General features: G+C 49.0%; 5 protein-coding genes across 5 annotated transcripts; 4 read left to right on the top strand and 1 right to left on the bottom strand.

The window, feature by feature from the left end:
* Positions 1 to 52: 52 nt before the first annotated feature.
* Positions 53 to 382, bottom strand: N7498_002966 (uncharacterized protein; the record flags this gene model as incomplete). The annotated part of the gene is made up of 1 exon (XM_058450028.1): positions 53 to 382. The coding sequence occupies one exon, from the start codon at positions 380 to 382 to the stop codon at positions 53 to 55; it is 330 nt and encodes a 109-aa protein (XP_058312372.1).
* A 2,009-nt stretch (positions 383 to 2,391) lies between these two features.
* N7498_002965 (uncharacterized protein) lies at positions 2,392 to 16,038 on the top strand (the record flags this gene model as incomplete). The annotated part of the gene is made up of 4 exons (XM_058450027.1): positions 2,392 to 2,582; positions 2,817 to 2,838; positions 2,890 to 15,948; positions 16,015 to 16,038. 4 exons carry the CDS (start codon positions 2,392 to 2,394, stop codon positions 16,036 to 16,038), a joined length of 13,296 nt encoding a protein of 4,431 aa, XP_058312371.1.
* Positions 16,039 to 16,485: 447 nt separating this feature from the next.
* Positions 16,486 to 17,439, top strand: N7498_002964 (alpha/beta fold hydrolase; the record flags this gene model as incomplete). The annotated part of the gene is made up of 1 exon (XM_058450026.1): positions 16,486 to 17,439. The coding sequence occupies one exon, from the start codon at positions 16,486 to 16,488 to the stop codon at positions 17,437 to 17,439; it is 954 nt and encodes a 317-aa protein (XP_058312370.1).
* Positions 17,440 to 19,186: 1,747 nt separating this feature from the next.
* Positions 19,187 to 20,053, top strand: N7498_002963 (uncharacterized protein; the record flags this gene model as incomplete). The annotated part of the gene is made up of 1 exon (XM_058450025.1): positions 19,187 to 20,053. One exon carries the CDS (start codon positions 19,187 to 19,189, stop codon positions 20,051 to 20,053), a length of 867 nt encoding a protein of 288 aa, XP_058312369.1.
* A 950-nt stretch (positions 20,054 to 21,003) lies between these two features.
* Positions 21,004 to 26,085, top strand: N7498_002962 (uncharacterized protein; the record flags this gene model as incomplete). Its single annotated transcript, XM_058450024.1, has 8 exons — positions 21,004 to 22,440; positions 22,511 to 23,002; positions 23,073 to 23,282; positions 23,344 to 23,442; positions 23,520 to 24,570; positions 24,645 to 24,768; positions 24,846 to 25,415; positions 25,512 to 26,085. Coding segments are annotated over 8 exons (4,557 nt in total), but the record flags the coding sequence as incomplete, so codon positions are not given.
* Positions 26,086 to 26,281: the final 196 nt, after the last annotated feature.

The following is a 26,281-nucleotide window of genomic DNA, read 5'->3' as shown; positions in this document are numbered from 1 at the left end:
GATAGAAAAAAACCCTCGAAAAAGTAAGCTTCGCCCTTAGTCATTTTCACAGCTATGCTTCAACTACACCATCGGTATTATGGTTGAATTTCTCCGTAGAAACAGCATTTTCTGACTTGCATGGCCATGCAATGTCTTCGTTCGTGCGTTGATCTCGATCCTGCAGAAGATCACGAATATGCTTGTTTAACCAATACTGATGAAGGATATATGGTTCTTCATTGGCCGCACCAGAGATTAATCCCCGGCACTGGCCTTGAGCACCGCAGTTGCACTGGAATGGCTGGACCATTTCCCATTCTGTGCTGGGGTAGAAGAATGTGAGCTCATCCCCGATTGCGAGGGGTCTGTCACCCGCTACGCGCACCTCATAGCGAGACATGTCAAATATGAGGCTGGGACTGCAGGAGTGATTGCAATAGACGAGATCCGAGTTGAGTTCGATACGCGAATCCTTCCCATTTGCGACAGAGGTATAGGTCGTATGTTCCACGTCAGTGGCGGTGTCGATTTTTGCGAAAAGAGAACCCGCAGGCAGATTCACGAGAGATCGGGCCGAAGAAGAGTAAGGTTCGTCACTCTTCCGTACTTCGAGCCGGTCGGGGTGGCTTGGCTGTGCTCAGAAAGCTTTAAACTCAGACGCTTCCGCTGTAGTTTTTTGAAGAGACATAGTAATAGGCTATTAAAAATCCTGACTTGATTGTTGGCTTCATGAGCTAATTTTTTGGGCTTTAAAATATTTGGCCAGAGAGGACACCGCCGATTCATGGATACTGCCGATGCATTGGACACTCCACCGTCGACGTAAATCAGTATTCATGCAGTTTCTCTTTGCAGAACTAGCTGCCTAGTACGCAGCTAGTCATGTAAATCATTTCCTGCCCTTTTTATTACTGGCGGTCTGATTACTGTGTGTCTATAGTTACAGTATCCTCAGCTAGCCACTATGCGAGGCATGAGCACGTTTCTGACTTGATAGGCTCAAGCACCCTAGTGCGGTACATAAGCTTTTAACTAAATGCTTTATGACATCGAAGGCGCTCGACCTATTAGATTTAAATTGGGTTCCGGACTAGATGCATATGTATGTAGATCGTGTTGCACTGTGCCTGCTGTTAAGAAATAAGGGGGCGATCGGATGAAAAGAGGATGGACATGTAATTGATAGTAAATTCCGATACTGTTTTCTGCTGGTTCTCATGAGGATATTTATACCCTTTCTCTGAGAACTGTTTTCTGAGGAAAACGCATACAAAACTGTTCTTTCACACCGCTAATTGGTGATCTATGAAGGAACTGGATAGATAATCCGAAGGGAAGGTGATGTAGATGGGTGCACTGCATATACGCGCTTATTATGCAGCCACTTTCGAATATCTTCATGGGCCTAGTTGACCAATCAGCAGCCGTCTGGGCAGAGACGCCGACCGATGTTGGTGCCTTAGGATGAGGGCCTTTCCAATCTCCAACACCTGTTGTGTTACGTATATACATATTGCCCTCCTGTTCGCCTTGATACTCCACTATCCACGTTACTCGGTTTTCATGCGGTTGTGTAGATCTTTTCCCGCGCTTCTTGACTGCTGCCGGTCTGATTACTATGTGTCTGTAGCTGCAGTATCTTTAGCTAGCCACTATGCGAGGCACGAGCACATTGTTCACTTGATAGGCTCAAACACCCGGGGCATATTGGCTTTTAGCTAAGTGCTTGACGGCATCTGTGGTGCTCGATCTATCACATTTACACCGAGTTCTGGACTAGGTACATATGCATGCGGATCATCTTGCACCGTGCCTGTTGTGTTACGTATATGCATATTGCGCTCCCATTCGCCTTGGCAAGGTCTGCAGATGCTCCACTTGAAAGCCCGCCCCTCCCCCCATCCCGAATGGTCCAGGAATAGGGGACTTGGTAGGTACAGCAATTGCCAGATCTTCCCCGATATTTTCCTTTATTCAAAGCGAGCTTCGCTTGCCGGGTCAAGGGATATTATCACCACCCTACTACTGCTACATTGTCATTGTCAATCCAGACAGGAAGCGGGCAGATCTTTCCACCACGGATGAATGACCTGTTTACCTTTTTCGTTGCTCTAGTGGGTCTGTAGATCAAGTCCCGACGCAGAGCTGGAGAGAAGTCTTGATCACCCACAGCTCCTGCAGTCCGAACCTTTGAGAATGGAGAATGGATGTATCAATACTAGTCACATGAGCTAAAATGACTGACTATTGAATGAGTGCATTGTCTGAGTTACCCACAACAAAGCAAGGGACACTAGAGTAGACCTAGGGTATCTTCATGCGAGATTATTATATAGTTGACAAGTCGTTTTCATATTGGCTGGGTATCCTGTGAGATCAGTTAAACTTTCACTTTTTCCTGTGTCGAACATGGACCCATCAAACAAGGAAGACGGCATCGAGCCATTGTACTTGGAACAGTGCATGTTCCCCTTCCTCAACACCTCGTTCGAGGGCAGCAAAGGGAGCGAGGAATTGATTTCGATACATTTGGAAGATAAGCTTATTGAATTTTGTGAGCGCAATCGCGTTACGCTTTCTCAGATTTTCCAGGTCGCCTGGTGTGTCTTGCTTCGCTGCTACACACGGTCAGACCACCCTACCTTTCTTTTCCTCGAAAACGAAACAACATTTGAACTATGCCAAGATAAATGCAACTCAAGCGGTCTGAGGTCCTTGAATCTGTCAAGGAATTGTGAAGTGGAGCGTCTACCGAGGGCTCTTCGTTCCTTTAATGTTTCCGAGCTCAGAGAAAGTGGAGAGAAGTGGGTGAACAGTGCTATTACATGGAATAGGATTGTTCATTGCTCTGAGTCGGTAAGCCAATCAGCTCTTCAGCGACGAGAGTGTTACTGATCAAAAAAATAGATTAAAGTCATCGTCGAGGTTCGCGGGGATCATGGGACATGTTCGGCGGGGCTCCGATACTCCGAATGTCTTCTAAACGAGGAACAGGCAATGAATGTTGCTAGCCTTCTTCAACATGTCCTTAGCTGTTTGATCAAAGTTCGTGCTTGGCAGGACATGGAACTTGCCTCGCCACGATCAATGGACCAGCTCTCCAAGTGGAACTCATCTCTTCCAAATCGTGTGGATGCTTGCGTACATTGGTCAATACTTGACCGATGCAAGACCCAACCAAAGTCCACCGCGGTTTGTGCATGGGATGGCGAGCTCAGTTTTGCTGATTTGGATTCACTCTCTTCGAGTGTGGCACAACATCTGATTCAGTGTGGGGTCGGCCCTGAAAAATTCGTCGCTGTATACTTCGAGAAGTCACGCTGGACTACGATAGCCCTTTTGGCTGTGATGAGGGCCGGTGGAGCCTTTCTCATGTTGGACCCGTCATTGCCTCAAGTGCGGTTGCAAGGCATGTGTAGCCTGCTGAGCATTGAAGTTGCTTTGGCTCCAGGTCACTTGGCGATCGCTGCTGCCAAACTCGCATCGAGGGTGATTGTAATTGACGACGAGAACATCCAGCGTCTTCAATCACCCTTGCACAGTACAAACTCGTCTTCGAGTATTGTACAACCACAAAATGCTCTTTATGCTGTGTACACATCAGGCTCCACCGGGACCCCGAAGTGCATTGTGATCAGTCATGCCTCATATTGCTCAAGCCATAGGCATTTCACAAATGCTCTCAGGCTCGACTCCAACACTCGCCATCTACAATTTGCATCATATACATTCGACGTCAGTGTTCTTGATCATCTCTCCATATTGATGGCAGGAGGTTGCATCTGTACACCCTCTGAGACAGATCGACAGTTCGAGACCGCCAAAGCAATCAACGATTTCCGTGTCAATTCACTAATGCTAACTCCCGCGGTGGCTCGTATTCTGTCACCCACATGTATTCCGACAGTCAGAACCCTCATGCTAATAGGCGAAACAGTATTGCCTTCCGACCTTGGTACATGGTATGGCCATGTGCGCCTGCTTAATGTTTACGGGCCAGCGGAATGCACCGTTTTGACAACCACTCATGTTTTCGAAAACGACACCGACTCTCGTATCATTGGCTCCAGTACTGTGGCAAATTGCTGGATTGTGGATCGAGACAATATACAAAAGTTGGCACCTGTCGGAGCAATTGGGGAGCTTTTGATCGAGGGCCCCATTGTAGGACGCGGTTATGTGGATAATGAGGTCCAAACACGACTTCATTTCATTCCCCCTCCTCAATGGCGTCTCTCATTTCCCGGGGCAGATCCAGATGGTACAATTTATTGTACTGGAGACTTGGTGCAGTATGTAGCAGATGGCTTGATCCGGTATATCGGCAGAAAGGATAGTCAAGTAAAGCTTCATGGGCAGCGACTTGAACTCGGCGAAGTGGAACACCATATCCGCAAAGCCTTGCTGGGGACTGGATACGGAGTGGTAGCAGATCTGATTCGTCCAAGAGACAATGTCAAAGGCCCTCTCTTGGCCGGGTTTATCCAGGGATTCATTCCGCAAAAGCCTGAGGGGCCCAGCGCTCACGATCTTTTTGCAACCCCGTGTAATGAATTTCGGCATTTGGCAGAGCACATCCAAGAGCATCTGTCAGAACATCTTCCGCGGTATATGATTCCGGCGGTCATGATTCCGCTGAAGCGCATCCCAAGAAACAGTTCAGGAAAGGCCGACAAGCGACTGCTACGAGATGCTGCATCAGAGTTCACTCGAAGTGAACTGGATGATTTCATCAGTGTTCAAACCGACAGAAAGCTTCCGAGCTCTGCGGAAGAAAAGAAATTGTGTCAAGTGGTAGAAAAGGTTCTCGGCGTCAAGATGGTTGGATTGAACGATAACTTTTTCAGTCTCGGAGGTGACTCTCTCCAGGCCATGCAGCTAGTTCGTGCCATATCAGAGGTCGGACTTGATTTGTCTGGCGCGGATGTCTTGAAATCGACGGCACTTGCGGATTTAGCAACCAAAGTGAGGCCGAAACGCCGGAGGAGCGAGACGATACATCCATTTGCGTTAGTCAGGCCCATTAGCTCTCAAAAGAGCGTACTCCGGACCGTCCAAAAAGCCTGTAACCTTGCATCGGTCGACGAAATTGAAGATATTTACCCATGCACCCCATTACAGGAGGCCATGGTCGCTCTTTCTGCGAAAAGATCAGTTGTGACATATGTCACCCGTTTTGTCTCTCGGTTACCGCCCAACATCAATCTTGGCCGACTCCAAAAGGCTTGGGATGCAGTATACACGAAAATCCCAATCTTGCGGACTCGAATTGTTCACTCTGAACAGAGTGCATGGCAGGTTGTTGTTTCTACTTCCATCGCCTGGCGCCGCGAAGAGACACTCGATACCTATGTCCAACAGGATACTGGCAAGTCCTTTCAACCGGGTGATCCATTGATACGCTTGGGCATTGTGAGTGCAGGTAGCATAGATTACTTTATCTTCACAATCCATCATGCCCTTTACGATGGGTTTTCATTGCCGAGAATCTTACGGGCTATTGACTGCGCCTATCTTGGTCAGACAATACCGCGATGGGAGCCGTTCAACAAATTCGTTATGTACTTGGCAAGTCTTGATTATCAGAAGGCCGAGACTTTCTGGAGAGCAGAACTGGCCGGATTCTCAGGGGTATTATTCCCAAGCCCTTCGTCTGTTGACCATCACCCGATCGACATGATGACAAAGACACAATCTGCCTCCCTACATGTACCCAGTGCTGTCGCGGTAACAATGACAACGGCCATTCAATTCGCATGGGCGCTCACCCTTGCTCAGTACGCTGACTCGGACGATATCGTGTTTGGCGTAACACTCTCGGGGCGGAATGCGGCCGTGGATGGAATTGATGAGATTATGGGCCCGACCCTTACGACTCTCCCGCTGCGAGTGAAGTTAGATGGCCGAATGAAAGCCGGCGATGCGCTCCGAAAGCTTCAGCAAGACAGAGCTGCAACCTTACCTTTTGAGCATTTCGGACTCTCCAGAATTGCATCGCTTGGGGGCGGTGCGGCACTTGCTTGTCGATTCCAAAGTCTGTTAATTGTTCAACCCAACAGCAATGACATGGCGCCGTCTACCATATTCGGGAGTCAAGTAGACCAATCGCCTGTTGAGATAGTTGACAATTACATTTTGATGTTGGAGGTGAAGCTCAACAAAGGAAATTCCACACTGCTTGAAGCTACATTCGATCCCGCAGTTGTTGATGAACTCATGGTAGAGGGAATCCTCCGACAATTTGTACACAACATGAATGAGATTACCAACCATCCTGAGATCAGTTTGCAGGAAATGGTCCCCATCAATACCGAGGATTTTCAGACGATCAGAGCCTGGAATCTACACCTTCCATCCGAGGTCGATATCTGCATCCATGAATACATTCGGCAATTTTCGGAAACGAACCCCACAGCGCCAGCTGTTGCTGCATGGGATGGGAAACTATCCTACGAAGAACTGGAAGTCTTTTCAGATAATCTGGCTGCCCATGTTCAGGAGCTTGGTGTCACTCGTAATGCATATGTTGGGATCTACCTAGGCAGGTCGATGTGGACTGTGGTGTCAATGCTTGGTGTCATGAAAGCTGGTGCTACGTTTCTACTGCTGGATGTCTCTTTGCCACTTTCTCGGCTTCGACAACAATGCCAGGATACGCGTCCAGTTCTCGTCATCTCTTCTGACGAGCACATGGCCAATGCCTCTTCTCTGGATCTCAGAGTACTCAACATCGCTGAGCATAGAAAAGGCTGGCAGGAGATTCGCCATATCTGTTCCACCTTCGTGACTCCTGCAGACCCCGTTTATATAGTTTTCACATCTGGGTCCACTGGAAGGCCAAAGGGGGTGGTAATCGAGCACCGAGCTTTCTTGACGTCGGCCATAAAAAACGGATCCGAGCAAGGTGTGGATTCAACCTCACGTGTCATTCAATTGTCATCCTTCACGTTTGACGCTTCAATTGCTGATATCCTCTATCCCTTAATCCATGGAGGTTGCGTCTGTATGCCCACCGACATCGATGCGCGCAACAACATTGAAAATGCTTTCAACGAATTTGATGTGAATTGGGCTTCCTGTACGCCATCGTTGGCTCGCGTGCTTGATCCGTCCAAAATGCCTACTCTGCGCACCTTGGTCTTAGGCGGGGAAGCACTTAAGATGCAGGACGTCCACATGTGGGCAGGTCGGATTCGTCTCGTCAACAGTTACGGCCCCGCGGAATGCTCCGTAGACTCTATTGTGCAACCGGATGTTACAGGACAATCGGACCCTAGAAATATCGGCCGAGGTGTTGCTGTCGTCCCTTGGATTCTGTCTTCTCGGAAATCAAAACATCTGGCTCCTATTGGAGCAGTTGGTGAGCTCGTCCTTGAAGGTCCAACTTTGGCTAGATGTTATCTCAACGATCCAAAGAGCACTGCATCTTCTTTTATTGAATACCCAGAATGGCTGTCTCGCCTACGCAGTGGTCGACCGGGCCGTCTGTACTGCACGGGTGACATGGTTCAGTATAGTCCCCAGAGAGATGGATCGTTGTGCTATATCGGACGGCGCGATAACCAGGTTAAGCTGCATGGACAGCGGCTTGAGCTGGGTGAGGTTGAGCAGCATCTGATGAATTGTCTGCCTGATACTCGAGAGATCGTAGTCGATCTAATTACGCCATTAGATGGTGGCACACATCCTGTCCTCGCAGCCTTTATGGTGCCAGCAGCAGCATCAGCTGATCAACTCGACAAACAACAGTCATCATCCCTGTCCCCTTCAAATGGCACAACACGACTGTCTAATCACGATCTTTGGACCCGCGCAAGTGATGGATTCCACGAGCAAATCAGATCTACGCAGACTCTGCTACGATCTCGCATCCCGGGCTACATGATCCCGACCGTGTTCCTTACCCTGGAGTCAATGCCCCTGACTTTGTCAGGCAAGATTGATCGTCGACGGCTCAAAGAAGAATCGGCAAAGCTATCTCGCAAGACACTAAGAGATCTCACACCATCAACATCATCTGAGGATGGTCCACTGGGACAGGTGGAGACGATTTTGCGAACAGCCGTTGCCGCAATCCTAAAACTGCCAGTCACAGAAGTAGGCATGCAGGATAATTTTGTCCACCTTGGAGGCGACTCGATATCGGCTATAAGACTAGTGAGCACTTTGAAAGAATCCGGATTGGCAATACTTGGCGCGGAGATACTAAGTTGTCCATCCCTGCGGGCAATGGTCAACGTTCTTCGTCCAAATACCGACAAACAGGCCACTACACATCTGCCATTTTCGCTTCTACCAGATTCCTCTCGATTCAGCATTCTGCATATTGCAGCTAACCAGTGCAATGTGGACAGTTCCTATATAGAGGATATTTATCCGGTATCCCCGATGCAGGAGGCACTTCTAGCTCTGACTCTGAGACAGCCTCATGCATATATTGCCCAGCTCGTTTGGGATATTCCCGAGGGCACGGAAATTTGTCGCCTTCGAACTGCCTGGGAAGCTGTCTTTCGGGCCAACCCAATTCTACGAACTCGTTTTGTTAATCATGGCTACACTCTATACCAAACAGTTCTTTGCTGTCCCTTTGAATGGTCACAAGATGCTGAACCTTTGGAAGTTTGCTTGGGCGGCACTCTGGCTAAGATAGCCATTTCCAATGTCGACCAAAGATGCCAGCTCCGGCTTTTAATTCATCATGCTCTCTATGATGGGTTGTCGCTCCCTCTTCTATTACAACAAGTCGAGGCCGCATATGGCGGAGCGTTGCTCCCTACGCGGCCGTTTGCCCCATTTGTGGCCTATACGATCGGACTCGATCATACTGCTAGCCAAAGATTCTGGGAATCCGAGTTCAAAGATTTGACGCCAGGAACAGCTTTCCCATCCAGGGCTGATCCAACTGCTATGTCATCTCGGATGTCTTCATCTCACACAGCACATTTCAATGATCAGAAAACTTCCAAGTTCACCATGCCCACGATGATTCATCTTGCTTTCTCCATCCTTCTGGGTCAATATATACTCTCTGAAGATGTCATTTATGGACTGACTCTTTCTGGGCGAAATACACCCATTGCGAACATTGAGAATATTAGTGGGCCAACCATCACCACAATACCCTTCCGCGTTCAGCTTTCCCTGAATTCCACCATTTGCAACAGCCTAAAATCGATTCAAGAGCATTTGTCCAATGTTATTCCCTTTGAACAAACCGGATTGCAGAGGATTCGATCTTTTAACTCAGAGACTGAAGCAGCATGCAACTTTCAGACCCAGTTGGTTATTCAAACGACACACGAAGCCTCCCACGAAGCACAATCACCCGTATTTCAAGAGCCTCCTATCCAGAGTGACGAATACTCAAAATTTGCCTCCTGTCCTTTCTTATTGATATGCACGGTGCATCCAGGTGAACGAAATGTTGACCTGACGTGTAACTTTGATACGTCACAGGTGACCTATGATCAGTCTGTCGCACTCTTACGACAACTAGATCATATCCTTCAGCAAATTTATCATGACCAAAACCAGAAGGTCTCAGAGCTCGAAATCCTCAGTCCACACGACTGGGATCGGATCAAAAGTCGAAATGCCATCGTCCCCGAAAGAGAAGGTCAACTTGTGCACAATAATGTTTTTGCAAATTGCCAATTCCGCCCAAACAAGATAGCTATCGATTCATGGGATGGGAAATTCTCTTACAAAGACTTGGAAACTTATGCCATGCAGTATGCTGGCATCATTTACAGAATGCATCCTGGAAAAGGCCATACGGTGGCCGTTTGTATGGAGAAGTCTCGATGGACCATTGTGGCCATTTTGGCCGTCCTTCAAGCAGGATGTACATGCGTACTGATTGACCCAAGCCACCCATCGGACCGAATTAACTCTCTCCTTATTGACGCTTCCGCTACAATTTTGCTTGTCTCGGATGTCACACGGGCTGCGGTCGAGCTGTCAAGTTCACAAATCATTGTGGTGTCTCAATCAATGCCTGTGACTCCCCCGCAATCACCGATAAATTTCTGTGAGCCCGACTCACGAGACCCTGCCTTCATTTTCTTTACATCAGGAAGTACAGGAAAGCCCAAGGCAATAGTACTGAGTCACTCTGCCGTTTCGACTGGTATACGTGACCTTCACCTCCCCATGAGACTTGACCAGGCGCGAAAGGTACTACATTTTGCTTCTTATGCATTTGATGCAAGCATATGGGAAATCTTTGCATGCTTATCATCTGGGCTATGTCTCTGCATCCCTGCTGATACAGAACGCGCCTCCAATCTCACTGGCTTTATCCAATGTCATGGAATTGATTGGGCATTTCTCACCCCATCCGCCACAATTCTGTTGCAGCCGGAGAATGTCCAGTGCCTTGAGACCCTTGTAATTGGAGGTGAACCATTGTCCACAACCGTTTATGAGAAATGGGCTGACCGATTGTCCTTAATTAATGCGTATGGCCCGGCCGAGTGCACTTTCGTTGTCGCAGCTGGTCAATTACCTACGAAAGGCTGGACCCGTGGCACCATCGGTCCAGTCATCAACGGACTAGGCTGGATCACGAGCCCTTCTCAGCCCTCAAAATTAGCTGCCTGGGGTGCTATTGGAGAGTTCCTGGTTGAAGGACCAACACTTGCCACGGAGTATATGAATGACACCGAGAAGACCGCGGCAGCCTTCATACCCGGCCCTCCCTGGCTCTCTCATCTGCGTGGAAATGACCAGTCTCGCCTTTATCGCACAGGTGACCTTGTTCGATACACAGACGATGGTATGATCCAGTTCATCGGACGACGCGACCGTCAAGTCAAAGTCAACGGTCAGCGCATTGAGCTTGCAGATATCGAAACCCATCTGATCCGGTCTTTTCAACCTGGAACAACGGTTGCTGTGGAATTGATTCAACCAAAATTATCTTCATCAGCGGCTAGCCCACGTCTCTGTGCATTTATTTGCCTCGGGCTCGATAGCACACCTAGACCAAACAACCCACGCCAGGGAGTGTTGGCGGAAGTCTCGGAAGAATTTCGTGATCTCGCTCGGGCTTCAGTGACACGAATTTCTGCGGAGCTTCCTCCCTACATGGTTCCTAATATTTACATTCCCCTGGACCATATGCCCGTCACACCAACTGGCAAATTGGACAGGCTTCTGCTCCGTGATTTAGCTACCACCAATGATCTTGGCAGCATGATGATGATGACGGATTCCCCCACAGAGACGCGTCTACCTAGCACCCAGATGGAGCATTTGATTGCCAGTCTGTGGTCCGATATACTAGGCCTCCAATTAGATACAATCAGGACTGGTGATAGTTTTTTTCACAGTGGTGGAGATTCCGTGATGGCAATGAAGCTGTCATCAGAGATCCACCAACGAGGCCTTATATTGACCGTTGCGGATATTTTCACTCATCCTAGACTGTCAGAAATGGCAGGAATAGCGAGAGTATCAGCCCTGCAAAGCGGCACTGGAAAGACTATTCGTCCATTTGACTTGATTCCGATCACAGCCAAAGATTCGGTTTTGGAAACTGCAGCGCAGCGTTGCTCAGTTGACCTCGCGCATATTGAAGACGTCTGTCCATGCACATCGCTACAGGAAGGAATCACTTTTCTTTCAATGAAACGCCCTGGGGCATTTATGGGATCGTTCACATACACCCTTGCCTTGGATATCGATGTCTCGCGCTTTCGATCAGCGTGGCAGGCTGTACTTAAAGCCAACTCAATATTGAGGAGCCGAATCATCCACACCGATGCCCTCCTTCAGGTTGTGGTCCGTTATGAGGAAGTCTGGGACATAGTAGAGGACATTGGCGAGTATGTTGCGTCGTTCTCACAGCAAGGCTTCTCCCTGGGCCAGCCGCTTCTGCGTTTGGCCCAAACGAAGCCTATCTCTGGACGCAATGTCAAATTCGGATTCGTAATTCATCATGCTCTGTATGATGGCTGGTCACTCCCCTTCGTTCTCAATCAGGTAGAGAAAGCTTACGGAGGCCAGACGCTTCCTGAGTCCTCATTCCGATCATTCGTTGGTCACATCTTGACAGCCCATTCGACAGAAACCCAAGATTTTTGGAAATCTCAACTTCAGAATTTCGACGGACACATGTTCCCTAGCCTACCAACCCCTGATTTTGACCCCATTGTGAACTCGACTGTGCAAGGTACAGTCCTGACTCAGAAAGTGCCAGGATTCACGACAGCAAATGTCATACAACTAGCATGGGCTTTGACACTGGCCGACTATACTGGCTCAGAAGATACGATTTATGGGCTGACCGTTTCTGGTCGAGAGGTTGATGTGCCTGGTATTGACCTTTTTACCGGCCCGACAATCGCCACTGTGCCCTTCCGATTTCACACAAGAAAAAATGAGACAATCATCAATGAATTGAGCAGGCAGCAAGTCCAATATGTGAGCATGCATTCTTATGAGCATTTTGGCCTGCAGAATATTCGTCAACTCGGCGGTGATGTATCCGCAGCATGCAGCTTCCAGAATCTGCTGCTTATCCAACCATCTGCCAAATCTGTTGCATCTAATCGGGCCATTTGGACCGAAGACGAACAACCGCGAGTACCCGAAAACTTCGGCTCTTATGCTCTTGAGGTCACCTGCGAGCTCTCAGCTGCCGATATATCCATTACCATGGACTTTGATTCACGTGTGTTGACACTGGAGCGGGCGCACCGAATGATGTCGCACTTCACGCACAAGATAGGGCAAATCCAGTCAGAACCCATGAGTAAGATCTCATCCTTGAGCTCATTGAGCCCAGAGGACCATAAAAAGATCATGCAGCTCAATGGTTCCCTTCCAGACCCTGTTAATGGATGTGTGCATGACGGCATTATGCAAAAGTGTGCGGAGATGCCAGACGCGCTGGCAGTCTGTGCATGGGATGGCCAATTCACATACGGAGAACTTGAGAAGCTATCAACCCACCTTGCGGCGCATCTTCAGGCTCTAGGTGTCAAGCCAGAGATCTTGGTCCCAATTCTCTCGGAAAAGTCTTGCTGGACGGCCATTGCCATAATGGGGGTTATCAAGGCCGGAGGTGCTGTTCTTCTTCTGGATCCTAAGGTTCCAGAGGAACGAATGCGCCACATCTTACGAAGCATTGGGGCCAAGCTTATCATTTCATCTACTAGATATCTCTCTGTTGCCGTCACCTTGGCACCCGCGGCTATGCCAGTTGGACCAGACCACTCCCCTGGAAACTGTGATCAAGGCGCTTCTTGTGTTTCTGCAGTTACTCCTCAGAACGCTCTTTATGCTATCTTCACCTCTGGGTCCACTGGACGTCCTAAGGGAATCATCATCGAGCATGCCGCATTCTTGACTAGTGGCCGAGCGCAGTTCCGGCCATTGTACCTGGATTCGCAATCTCGCACCCTTCAATTTGCATCTCACATGTTTGATGTGAGCATCGCGGATTATCTGTGGACATTTCTGGTCGGCGGCTGTCTTTGCATTGCTTCCGAAGAGGCTCTGCAAAATGACCTTACCGGGGCTGTGAACCAATTCCACGTCAACCGCATCGAGTTGACTCCTTCTTTGGCACGTGTGCTACACCCAGACAGCATGCCCACTCTCAAGACAGTAATTCTAGGCGGCGAGGCCATGTCGCAGGATGACATCCGGCAGTGGACTGGTAAAGTCCGTCTAGTGAACGGTTATGGCCCAGCTGAAGCGTCTGTATCCTGCATCGTTGCCAATGTGGATGCTAAGTCGGATCCGAGCAGAATCGGACGGACTTATGGTGCTATTCCGTGGATCGTTGATCCAAACGACCACGAACGACTCCTTCCCATTGGTGCCTCAGGGGAACTTCTCCTCGAAGGACCGATACTGGCTCGGGGATACCTGAACGATGCCGAGAAGACTGCAGCTGCATTCATCGAGCCACCGCAATGGCTGCGGTCCTTGCGTCCCACCTCCAGACTTTACAAGACTGGAGACTTGGTTCAATATGGGGCCGATGGAGCCATCCACTTCCGCGGTCGGAAGGATACGCAAGTGAAGATACGAGGCCAGAGAGTCGAACTGGGCGAAATTGAACATGAAATTCGCAATTGCATTAAGGCCGATGTCGTCGTCGAAATGGTTTTGCCTGCATACCGGAAGTCTGACCCACTTCTGATGGCTTTCGTCCATTATCAGGAGTCAGTGGAGATGGAAGGTGGGACTAGTCAACCGGCTCCCGAGAGCAGCATTGAGCTATTTGATTGTGTCAATGACCAGCATCGTTTACGGGCACAGGAATCAACAGAAGCGGTGAGAAAGAGACTTCCATCTTACATGGTGCCTCCTATCTTCATTCCCCTTGTCAGAATGCCCGTTTCTACCAGCGGCAAAGCAGATCGCCGTTTGCTGCGTCAGCAGGCGGCATTGCTTTCCCGGGAGAAACTAGAAGCATACATGACTCGGAAAGAAATTCAACAGCCACCAAAGACACCGGTTGAGCAGACACTTCACAGGATTGTCGCCGACGTCCTTAGGCTTGATGATGGCAGTGGATTTGGAATGGAAGATAATTTCTTTTCGATCGGCGGAGACTCCATCATTGCTATTCAACTCGTCTCCAAGGCAAGCAAAGCGGGCTTTACCTTCAGAGTTACCGATCTGTTTCGGACCCCGAAACTCTCCGATTTGGCCAAACTCACTGCAGACAGTGAGATGGAGATAAAATCCTCGACAGTCTCGTTCAGCCGGTACCTTGGGTTTGTAAATGACAAGGACATGATCGACAAGATCTGGTCGTCTCGGCCTGCAGCTCTCCAAAAAGAGAATATTGATGAGATATATCCTGTTCCCGAGTCTGTTGAGCGCATGTGGTATCAACCACCGGAGTATTGGTGCATCAACTTCGAAGGTCCAGTGGATTATGACAAGCTTCAGCAAGCCTGTACGGCATTAGTCGAGAGACACAGTGTCCTCCGGACCGTTGTAGTCCCATTCCAGGACAGCCTCGTTCAGATTGTTCTCAGTCAGATTGACACCTGCATCCACAATCAAGGTCTACGTCCCACACTTGAGAGCTTTGGGAAGGAGGTGCGTTGTCGTGAGAATGTTGTCGCTCCAACGATCGAGTATCCGGTGACACAGTTTTCGTTTTCGCATAATGATCAAGGGAAAGGCATTCTCATCGTCCGCCTCAGTCACGGACAGTTTGATGGGTACAGCTTGGCAATACTTTGGCAAGATTTGAAAAGTTTGTACGAAGGGTCGTCTTTGCCGGAACCAGGCAATATGACTGAGCACATCAAGCATTGGGTGATGGGCCAGCGGGGTGAGAGTTTCAACTTCTGGAAGAATGTCCTTGATGGAGCTGGAGTTTCCAGGATTGACAATGGGTCTTTCGGCCACGAAAACCAGGCGCCCTCCGAGCGAAGTACTCACGGCACTGTTACCGCCACGCGCTATATAAGGCTTGGGAACGCTTTGCCACAGTCTTTCACCCAGGCAACGCTTGGGAAGGCTGCTTGGGCTTTCCTCCTCTGGAAGCTCAGTGGTAAATACAGCGTCGTGTTCGCGCAAACCGTTAACGGCCGGAGCCAATCTTCAACGGATGTCCCACAACCCGTCGGCATGTGCCTCAATCATATCCCCGTCCGAGCGAACTTTGAGAATATGCGCTCTGCTCTTCATCTCATGCAGAGTCTACAAGACCAACACCGCGACAGCCTGGATCATGAACTAGTTGATTTCCGTCAGATTGTTGAGAAATGCACATCCTGGCCTAGCGGGACAACCCACCAGAGCAATTATCTGCATCAGAACATTGATCCCGACGTGCCATTCAGCTTTGGCAAAACTCAAGCCCTGGTAACGTGCGAGTACGAGTGGCTCCATCCTCCAGATCAAATATTGGTGGAGACCTACCCGACCGACAAAGAAGGCGGACTCCGTGTGACGATTGATGCCTGGCATGATGTCCTCGATCAAACAAGTGTATGTAGGGCTGTTGACATGTACTCCGACCTGCTTGTGAGGTTCTCAACCAATCCCGATGTTCAGCTCTCGGATCTGTGGGCTGAGTGACGCACTTTTCCTGGGAATGTCCAACGCTTGTTGGGCCATTGATGCCACTGTGTATGATTTAGTCAAATCAATGACTCTTGCTAAAAAGTTCGTTTCGCTGGCTAACAAACTATCTAAATCGGCATCCTGAGCTTGTTAGTCGACTCTTTCGTAGATACGACTATCCAGATATCGATATAGGCCACTATCTGCTATGGGTGATCTACCAGAGGAACATCAAGAAAAGATCGTGGGACTTTCCCTAGCCTAATTCAGTTTAGCGTAATCTTAGTGGGGCGCTGGACAGAAAGCGTGAGTGTCTGAGGGGTAATCTGTTTTCGATTTCTACTGCAGTTAAAACTGGCGGGATCGTCACAATCTCAATCTCTACGACCTATCGGAAACATAGCCGGGTCTGCTAGATTAACTTTGGGTACAACCTTAAGAAATCATAAAACTATCACCACAATGGCCTCCTCAACCCTCCCTTTGAACGGCCGCCTCGTCAACATCGGCACCCACTCTCTGGCTCTCTACACTCACGGCCCAGAGCCCAGCAGCTCCAAAGATCCCGTCGTATTATTTATCTCGGGTGTGGCAAGCGATGCCCTCAACTGGCAAGCCGTGGTGCGGTTGCTGGGTCCCTCACTGCGAAGCTACACTTACGACCGTTCCGGTTATCACAACTCGGAGTCCTCGCCGCTCGCACCCTCGGCCGAGAACGTTGCGCTGGAGCTCTCCCTTCTGATCGAAAAGGCGCCTATCCCGAACCCTCTGATCCTTGTGGGTCACTCCTGGGCGGGCGTGCTGACGCATGAGTACATCGCCCTTAAGGGAACTGACCAAATCGCCGGTCTGGTGCTTGTGGACGCCAACCATGAGACAGCGCCACTAGTGATGGACGTGAACGATCCAATTCTCTGGACTGTTGCAGCGGGGGTTGAACCATACTCTGCCTGGGGCGTGGAAGCGAAGCACAAGTTGACGCAGGAGGAGTGGGACGCATTCAGGGCGGCGGAAGCAACCGAAAAATTCGAGCTGATTGCGCACAAAGAGGACTCCGAGAACTACATGCCAAGTTTCGAGACGCTGCGGAAGAAGGAGCTAAGTAAGAAGCAGCCACTGGTTGGAGATAAACCGGTTTATGTGATCGGGGGCACACGAAGCAGGGATTGGAGTGGATTGTACAAGGCGGGCGTTGCTAAAGGGAAAGGGACCGAGGAGCAGAGGAGCCATGTGAGGGAGTTGATCAAGACGGTCGATGCGAAGAGTGAGGGTCTCATGAAGGAATTCTTGAAACTCTCTACGAAGAGCGAGCTTGTCTTCGCCACCGAGAGTGGACACTTTGTCCAGATGACCCAGCCGGAAATTGTCGTTGATGGAGTGAAATGGGTCCTACACAACCTACCAGCATCTTCTTAGTTGCAGGCAATAAGTAACATTAACACTAAGCACCCAAATCTATTAAATAATTTGTATGTTGAACGCTGCTTGGCGGAAGTAGTTGTTCCTCACGTGCTGATTTTACTATTATATAGGTGACGGTAAAAATTCCGCCTCAGGAAGTGATCGGATCCCGGAGCACAGGGTGAGTTAGTCACCTTGCCGCCCTGAGCTGCGCCCTGATCGATCTCGACCCTGAGCAGCCTGATCGCCCACTCTAATGCTTAGGCAAAAATCAGCCCCCCCCACCCCATGGGGGGTTCGGATTATCAATTTCCTTCGTTTAGTCCGATACCTTGGTAAAAGCGAATAATTGAAAGCACCTACTACGAGTCTATGATAAGATGATGGCACCCTATGAAAGTGGTTTTCGGTCGATTGCGTATATAGTATAGGTTACCTGACAGGATAATTCTCACACCGAAAATCGGAAAAGAATAAGGAGGACCAAATTACATACGCACAGACCCACACCATGGCGCGCCCGCATTGCGCCGTGGCGGACTAGCCCACGGGCCACGGACCCAAAGCATCCCTAATTTCCGAAAGTTATCCGGTTATGCCTCCCGAGGGCCGCACGATCCAGTCCCCCAGGACTTGGCATTGCTTAGCTATAGCCTATTACTTGATTTACTAGACAAGTGGATAAGCCTTTACAATTTAATTTAATAGCAACCTCATCTCATTTACGACCTATGGTTCTAGGTGTTGGACACTACGGAGTAATTATTTCAGATTCACCATTTGAGACATGTCAGGGCACGGACTCCGTCGGCAAGGGTACCTCCTACTTAGTATCTTTAGTATTTACCACTAAGGTCCTTGTCCTTAGTACGGTGGTACGATAACCGGCCCCTTACAAAATTTACTATTTTTACGGATACGCGAGGGCTCGCCATCCAAACGATCCTGCCGCATTTGCAAGGGTGATCATACAAAAGAGGCAAGATATCAGTACAGTAGATCTACACTCAATCTAACATAAGAGTACTATGTACTAGCTATATAAAAGGCGTCCGAGAAATTGACCAAAGTCAAGCAGAGTAATCTGCTAATATATAACTCCTACAGTCTCTCATATCGAGAACTAATAAAGTATGGCTGTTGTGCTATTCGAATTTGTTGTGAAGCATCTTCTGTATGATCACCCTTAAAAAAGCGGCAGGATACGGTTTACGTGGGCAGTATCGTTTAACTGGGTAGCAAGGGCGCGTAAAAAATGGTATTTTTTGTAAGGGGCAGGTTAGTAGATACCGCTTAGAAATGCCCGCTAGTTGCTAGATGTTAGTTGTTAGGGCGTACCCCGTAGTACATCCTGCGATGTAGCATCGGTACCACTAACGCTATCACTAGTAAGGTTACTACTGAAGTTACACTTGCAGGGTCCTTCTGAAACCCCTATTTCCTCAAGTTCTGTTGTCCTTCGCCCTAGGCACCTCCAGGGCGATTTGCTTGTGACCAGTTATGTTCGGTACGATTTATAGCTACCCGCGGCAAGCCCAAACTGGGCAAAATTCCGTGTCCTAACGCAGTTCGGGCGTGAAGTTCAAAGAGGTTAGTTCTGCACCATTCCCACCCGCCTCTAGATTTTCTGCCATCCTCGATGCACCTTCTTCTCAACTGTTTACAAAAAAACTGAAAAAGTGATCAATAACCAGACTGTGTCTACTCAAGCCCAACGCCTCTGACCTTCGAGTTGTCTCCAAGTTGTCCACCATCCGACAGAATGATCTTCTTCGATCGGTTGAGCTATCTCTGCTGGTGTCTTCTGCCACTTCTGCTGGCTACGAATGCCCAGCAAACCTCTGGTTTCGTGGAAGTCGATTTGATCTTTCCACATAATGAGAGCTACACGACGTCCGACTTGATGCCTTTCGTTTTTGCCATCCAAAATCCCCAGCTGGCTATTTGGTTGAACCCTAGCCTGGAGGTTTTTATTTCGAGGTGGGATAGCGATCGAAACCTACAGATCTTCCCCTGGTTTTTGGAATTGTGGAAAATGCAACAGGAAATCAGACCCGATCCTTACCTCATTTACACGAGTCTCGGAAACATGACTTCCATAGATGCGATCTACAAGCTCGAATGGATTCTCACTACATTGAGCTGTTCAGGGTCTGCCGCTGATGGCAGCCTGAATTTTACTCAAGTGACCCAGAATAAAACTTTGTGGTTTAGCACCAAGAACGGGGCCCAACCACTGGATTTGGTCGCTGCAACAAAACACGACACCTGTGCGGCAAATGAATCCTTGAACTTCGATATCTCGGGCCTGGAAAAGGTTCCTTCGAATGATCTAGGTAATTTGACTTACAGCCCTTCATGTCCCGTCCTCGCAAATGTTTCGCTGCCTTCAGTCACCCCGACTCCTTGTGCAGTCACGATAAACTCGACAGCTGCATCAAGTATCACTGCCGCTCTCAGCTATTCTGCTTGCATAGATCAGGTCCCTGATGTCTCAACCTGTGGTCCTCCTCCGGCACAGACCCCAACTGCCAGTACCAATGCTGGGCGAACATGGTTGAAGCCTAGGACCAGGGAACCCGTATGGCTTGCAGGAGGCTTGGCTTGGCTGGTTTACCTACTTGGATGATCTTGTACCCCTTCCTTTGGCTCACTTCCAGGCTTGTTCGTAAAGGACTACGCCAGCAATATTTCTATGTCACTTAATAATGTACTGCAGTCAATTTTGATATGAAGTACTGAAATACACGAAAGGCGAATAATTATGGCCGTATAAAACTCTGAGTACATCAAATAACGAAGGGAGATCAAAACTGTGGAGTTGGCTGTATAGTTTGTAAGATCGAAAGCTTCCCACTCCTTGTTCGTTAAAATTTTGACCTCTGCAGACTTTCTCAACGCTGCTTCCGAGGTAATGTCTCTAATGACAGAAAATCAGAGTCTAGCATGTGGCCCCATGTCATGGCCCCCACGATGGTTCGGAATATTATACCTCGAATGTGGATTTTGCACGACGAGCTAGTGCAGGCAGAAGTTGACACCTCTCGGGCCCGTCGGTAAGTCTTCGGCCTCCGGACTCGCCTTCAGTCAACGCCCCTGCAACGCAGACGGCGACTGGACGTCTAGCTCGTCCACAGAAGGAAAATTTCGCACTAGCTCCGCTAATTCTCGAGCTAGCTCTTAGTAACGTTGTATGCCAATTTCTCTTCGAATTCGTGACATAAAAAATGGGCTCATTTTACATGTCAGCGATGAGAGACTCCACCCTCTCACGGACAGGCCGAAGTTGACTGTACACATTTCATATGGACCCAATCTGTTTCGACCCACATTGTCACGGTCCTATAACCCTGTAGAGTTAGTATAGAACCAATGGTCATCGCGGGCGAAGCGGGGCGCTGACTTGGGGCCGTAGAGCTGCCACTACCGCTGATATGCGCAGGCAAATCTGACCATAATCCCTTAGCTCATCCGAAATCAAGGTGGATGGCTATAAAAGACCCTTTTCGCACCACTCCCTGGTAACAGGAGGCTAGCAACAACTTTTCCCGCTCTTTGAGCCAGTCATTCTTTTTACAGTCTTTGCCTATTCTCGTGAGACAAGTCATTCAAATGATCTTGCAATGGTCCGCGGTGGCTCTAGGGGCCGCAGGCTTCCTACTATTGTCTGCGGACCCTGTCACTGCAAGTGCAGGCTATCATCCGGGGGAAACAGCGTGCCCGGCGCTTTGTAATGCCGCTGGACCTTACCCTTCGAATTGGTCCCTCTACCACAACTTTGACCAACTTCAATACTGCAACCAGGCCTTGTTCCTTGACTTTTCCCTCTATGATGATGTCGACAACCCAGATACTCTGCACCGTCTCTATTCCTGCACCTCTTACGGTGCGGACTGGGCCAATCAACCGAAGATATCAACATCTGTGGTACCCGTTGAGACGGTGAATGCCACGTATCAGATCGGGTGGTCTTCTGATGGAGGTGTGCTTGCAGCTGCTGATATCAGCACTTTGTCCAGGCAGATTCGTCGGTACTTGGTAAAGGGCTATGGGGCAACGAACGAGTCGAATATTCTATTTGCGCGCTCCAATGAGGCATCCGTCGGTGTGTATCTTGGAAGCGGTATAGAGGACAAAGGTGTTGGTTCATTTGCTCTGAAGGCCTTGGAAGACCATCTATCCACTACACGCATCAGGTCAGGAAGCATTGCCATGCAACTCTGCATCTCTGATGATGATGGGACACACTTCTTTGGATTGATGGCCACGAGTAATGGGACCTTTAGCTCTGTGCAAGCTGCCATCAAGTCGTGGTCAGCCGCAGATTGTCTCTCGTTCGATTCTTCCAGAAACATCACTGGCCCGGCTATGTTCACCACCTCTCTGCTTTCCTCGAGGACCAAAAGTTATGTTTCCAACGTCACCAACAATACCAGTAATCCGATGCGGACATCAAGTTCTCCTGCTCCCTGGCGCTCCAATCACCCTCTGGATCCGACCAACCGACTTTCGGCCCGATCTGACTGCAGAACAATCCAGGTTCAAAGGGGTGATGGCTGTCCTTCTCTAGCCATTAAATGTGGCATATCAGGTGCACAGTTCACCAAGTTCAACCCCAGTTCTACCTTGTGTGGAAACCTCATTGCTGGGCAACATGTCTGCTGCTCAGCTGGGAGTCTTCCCGACTTCACACCAAAGCCTAATGCAGATGGCTCATGTTTTCCATACAGTATTAAGAGCAATGATGTCTGCAAAACCATTGCCGCAGCACACGGTATCACAGTCACTCAGCTGGACGAATACAACACTAAGACATGGGCTTGGCCTGGTTGCTCTCACCCGCTCTGGGTTGGAACCACTATCTGTCTTAGCTCGGGAACTCCACCTATGCCAGCTTATGTAGCCAATGCAATTTGTGGACCCCAAAAGCCAGGGACTAAAGTGCCGCCTTCTGGCACTGACATTGCTACCCTGAATCCTTGTCCATTGAACGCATGCTGTGATGCCTGGGGCCAGGTAAGTTTACTCTATGAGGCTCACTAGAGCCACTAACTATACGAGACCAGTTACTAATCATTGGCTGCAGTGTGGCGTCACCGAGGAATTCTGCACAAGCACCACCGATGGGGCACCAGGGACCGCCGCCTCCGGCACCAATGGCTGTATCTCAAACTGCGGAACTAACTTTCCGCCGAGCAGCCCGCCTGCGGTTTTTCGAAGAGTCGGCTACTTTGAGGGGTTCAATTTAGACCGCAAATGCCTTTACCAGGATGTTCTGCAAATCGACTTCTCGAACTACACACATTTGCATTTTGGATTCGCCAGTCTCACGCCGGACTATCAGGTGCAAACAGGCAATATTCTCAGTTCGTTTGAGTTCAACAACTTTAAACGCATCGAGGGTCCAGCTAAAATTGTTTCCTTCGGTGGCTGGGCCTTCTCAACAGACTCAAGCACATACAATATTTTGCGGAACGGCGTCCTCCCTGCTAACCGAGATACATTAGCAAAAAACATTGCTAACTTTGTCAATGACCACGACCTTGATGGCGTTGATATTGACTGGGAGTACCCCGGGGTAAGTTGAGGATCAGGCACAGATTAAATGAAGTCGTTTCTGACCAGATTGATCTAATTTACTTATTCAGGCACCTGACATTCCGAACATTCCACCCGCCTCTGCTGATGAGGGTTACGACTACATATATTTTCTTTTCCTCCTCAAAGGCTATCTGCCCGATAAATCTGTTTCTATTGCAGCTCCCTCGTCATACTGGTACCTGAAGAACTTTCCGATTCAGACAATCAGCATGATCGTGGACTATATTGTTTTCATGACCTATGATCTTCACGGTCAGGTATGTATGCTCCACGGCTTTGACTAAGTAGAGCATAGTACTGAATTCTTTTTTCTCATAGTGGGACGCAAACAGCCCATGGTCACAAAGCGGTTGCCCCTCGGGAATGTGTCTCCGTAGTGGTGTCAATCTGACAGAGACTCTCAACTCTCTTGTCATGGTATGAAAAGTTCAATCTGGCATAGGCCCACTCAAGTCACTGTCTGTAAGCTAATGAGTAACGTGGAATTTTTCTAGATCACGAAAGCAGGAGTTCCTTCCAACAAGATTGTTGTTGGTGTCACCAGTTACGGTCGGTCTTTTGCAATGGCTGACCCGGGCTGCTATGGCCCAGATTGCTTCTACACTGGCACTGCACTGCATTCAAATGCTGAACCAGGTGTTTGTACCGGGCAAGCTGGATATATTGCGAATGCGGAGATCAAACAGATCCTGAGTGATCCAAGCCGTGTCAATCAACACTTCATCGACGACAGCGACTCTAACATTCTGGTGTATGATAACACCCAATGGGTCTCCTGGATGGATGACCATGTCAGATCAATACGGACACAGTTGTACCAGGCATTTAATTTTGGTGGCACTACCGACTGGGCTACAGATTTGGAGTCTTATCATCCTGTTCCACCTCTTTCCACCGCCAAAACCTGGCCTGAATTCATATCAAAAATCAAGTCTGGAGGAGACCCTTACGAGCAGGGAAACCGAACTGGTAACTGGACCACACTAACCTGCACAGACCCAGCGGTGCAGGGTGTTGCCGACTTCACCTCTCAAGAACGGTGGAATATGTTGGATTGTCCGAATGCATGGGAAGATTTGAAAAATGTTTGGGTAACCGACCAAAGGGGTCATTTAAACTATCCGTTCTCGGCAGCTCTTTCACTCACGATGCATGGGCCAGAAAACACAAACTGTTCCGATTTGCAGGGTCTCTGCCCCGGTGGTAAAGAATGCACTAGCTTTGTAGGCGCCGGATCAGGGCCTGCGGCATATGAAATTTGGAACTCTTGGGGTATCATTCATGCGGTATGCTTTCTCTCACTATACCAAAATTTTATCGTTCTGGCGAATCTGACCTTGGGTGAACTTTGCCTATTCCAGATGTTTGTGAATTTCAATTCTGATCTACAAACTGCGTGGTCTGACCTCATCCTGCCTCAACTCACGATCTTCGAAGATACTTTTGCACCAATACCTCCGGCTCCAAGTGATCAATGGATTTTTCTGCTAGTTGATTTAGTCACACTCGGGGTTTCACTGGTTGCAGGGCCCTTTTTCGACACTGGTAAGTACAGTCATCTTATCATATCCACTTACACATTAGGACTTGACATTTACTGATTGGGAATCTTCGAACAGTCCTCAGTGGAATGGCAGCGTTTGCTGACAACCCAAATACGTTGGCCAATCTGAAAGATGCCACAATGACTTTGATTGGACAAAGCACAACCATAGCAAAAGATGCACTCCAGACCCATCAAGTGTAAGTGAGCTCACATGAACTTATACTCAATTTTTCGGTGGCTTTGGAGCAGTAGCTGACCATCAAGCGGTGAGTAGTCGTGGATGGACTCCGCAATCACACGCTAAATTCACCGCATACATGGGCCAGGCTGTCTTCGGGTGGAGTAATTTTACCATGAACGTTCTAGCAGATATCTTCTGTGGCAGCGACAATGGATTAAGTATGCTCACCACTCTCATGTCCAACGGGCAACTCATTGAAGGGTCTGCTGGGATCGTGAGCGCAGACCTCCCTGGCAAGCTTGTTTCATCCTTTGAGAAGCACATTGCTAAGTCTCTATGGGCGTATACAATTCCAACAATCTGGAGTCTTTCGCCGGATGTATACCCTTTCGTCATCGACTCAGGTTATGGCTGTGACACAACTGACCCACTCAGTGAATATCTTAGCTCGGACACAATGCATTCCTCAGGGGCTTGCATCTCTGGCAAGCTATATTATCTGGCTACACCTAAGGGCAAAGCACGGGAAAGTAAGGTGATATGCTCACTACACGGCACGTGCCATGCTTCATCCCACGACAACTCGTTCTCTGCACTGCCAGGCATTGATACCATGAACGGGGGTTCATGGGCTGGTATAACGGTCAAAGATGTGATCAATGGGTGACTCATCCTCCCGCTTTCGGTAGCTTACAGTCTGGCTATGGCTCTTACTGCACTATTGAATGACTGAGAAGAGAGCTAATTTTTGGGGCTTAGATCCGTGAATACGTACCAGGCCAATAACAATGCGAACGGCGCCTCAACGCCTAGTCCTTACGACCCCAAGACTGTCGCCAATTTGATCCAGGGAGACTTTACAACCCCAGGTTACATTCGGCTGCCTGTGTGTAGTCCAGATGTTGCCTTCGCGGCATGGAATCAAGTTGGCGGACCCAGCACCCACAAACCAAGCTACCCATGTATTCCACCAATGGGGGTGAATGACTGTCGTACTTCTACCTTTGTGGATCAGACAAGCGGTGCATCTCCACTGGTGTCGGATTGTCTTGAGCTTGTCAAGGAAGTTGAAGGCATGTTGCATAAGTCATGGGAGGTTTCCGATGCCTTTAAACAGCAAAAGCAGCTGCTGCGCCATGGAACCTGTCGGTTTGGGATCCAGGGTACATCAATCATTGGAAACATCGACTTCCATATCGGCTCTCAGGACATTATCGACATTATCAATCAGTCAATCAAGCAGTTTGGAGGATCTGGCAGAGTTGGTGCTAAAGGTGACATGTCTTGCGATGGCGACGTGAAGGGACAGCCTGTTCTGTGGGGACTTTACTAGATCCATCCATTGCGGTCTTAAAATCCTTGGGGCCTGTCTCTGTGGATTGAAATCGGGTACTGACATTCTTTCTCTCTTTCTCTGTCATACTCTTTCTCTCTTTCTCTGTCATACTCTTTCTCTCTTTCTCTGTCATACTCTTTCTCTCTTTCTCTGTCATCCTCTTTCTCTCTTTCTCTGTCATACTCTTTCTCTC

Source organism: Penicillium cinerascens (genome assembly GCF_028974065.1).
Source record: "Penicillium cinerascens strain IBT 15544 chromosome Unknown contig_1_segment0_segment0, whole genome shotgun sequence".
NCBI classification, from domain to species: Eukaryota; Fungi; Ascomycota; class Eurotiomycetes; order Eurotiales; family Aspergillaceae; genus Penicillium; species Penicillium cinerascens.
This window is presented reverse-complemented; position numbering and strand designations above follow the sequence as displayed.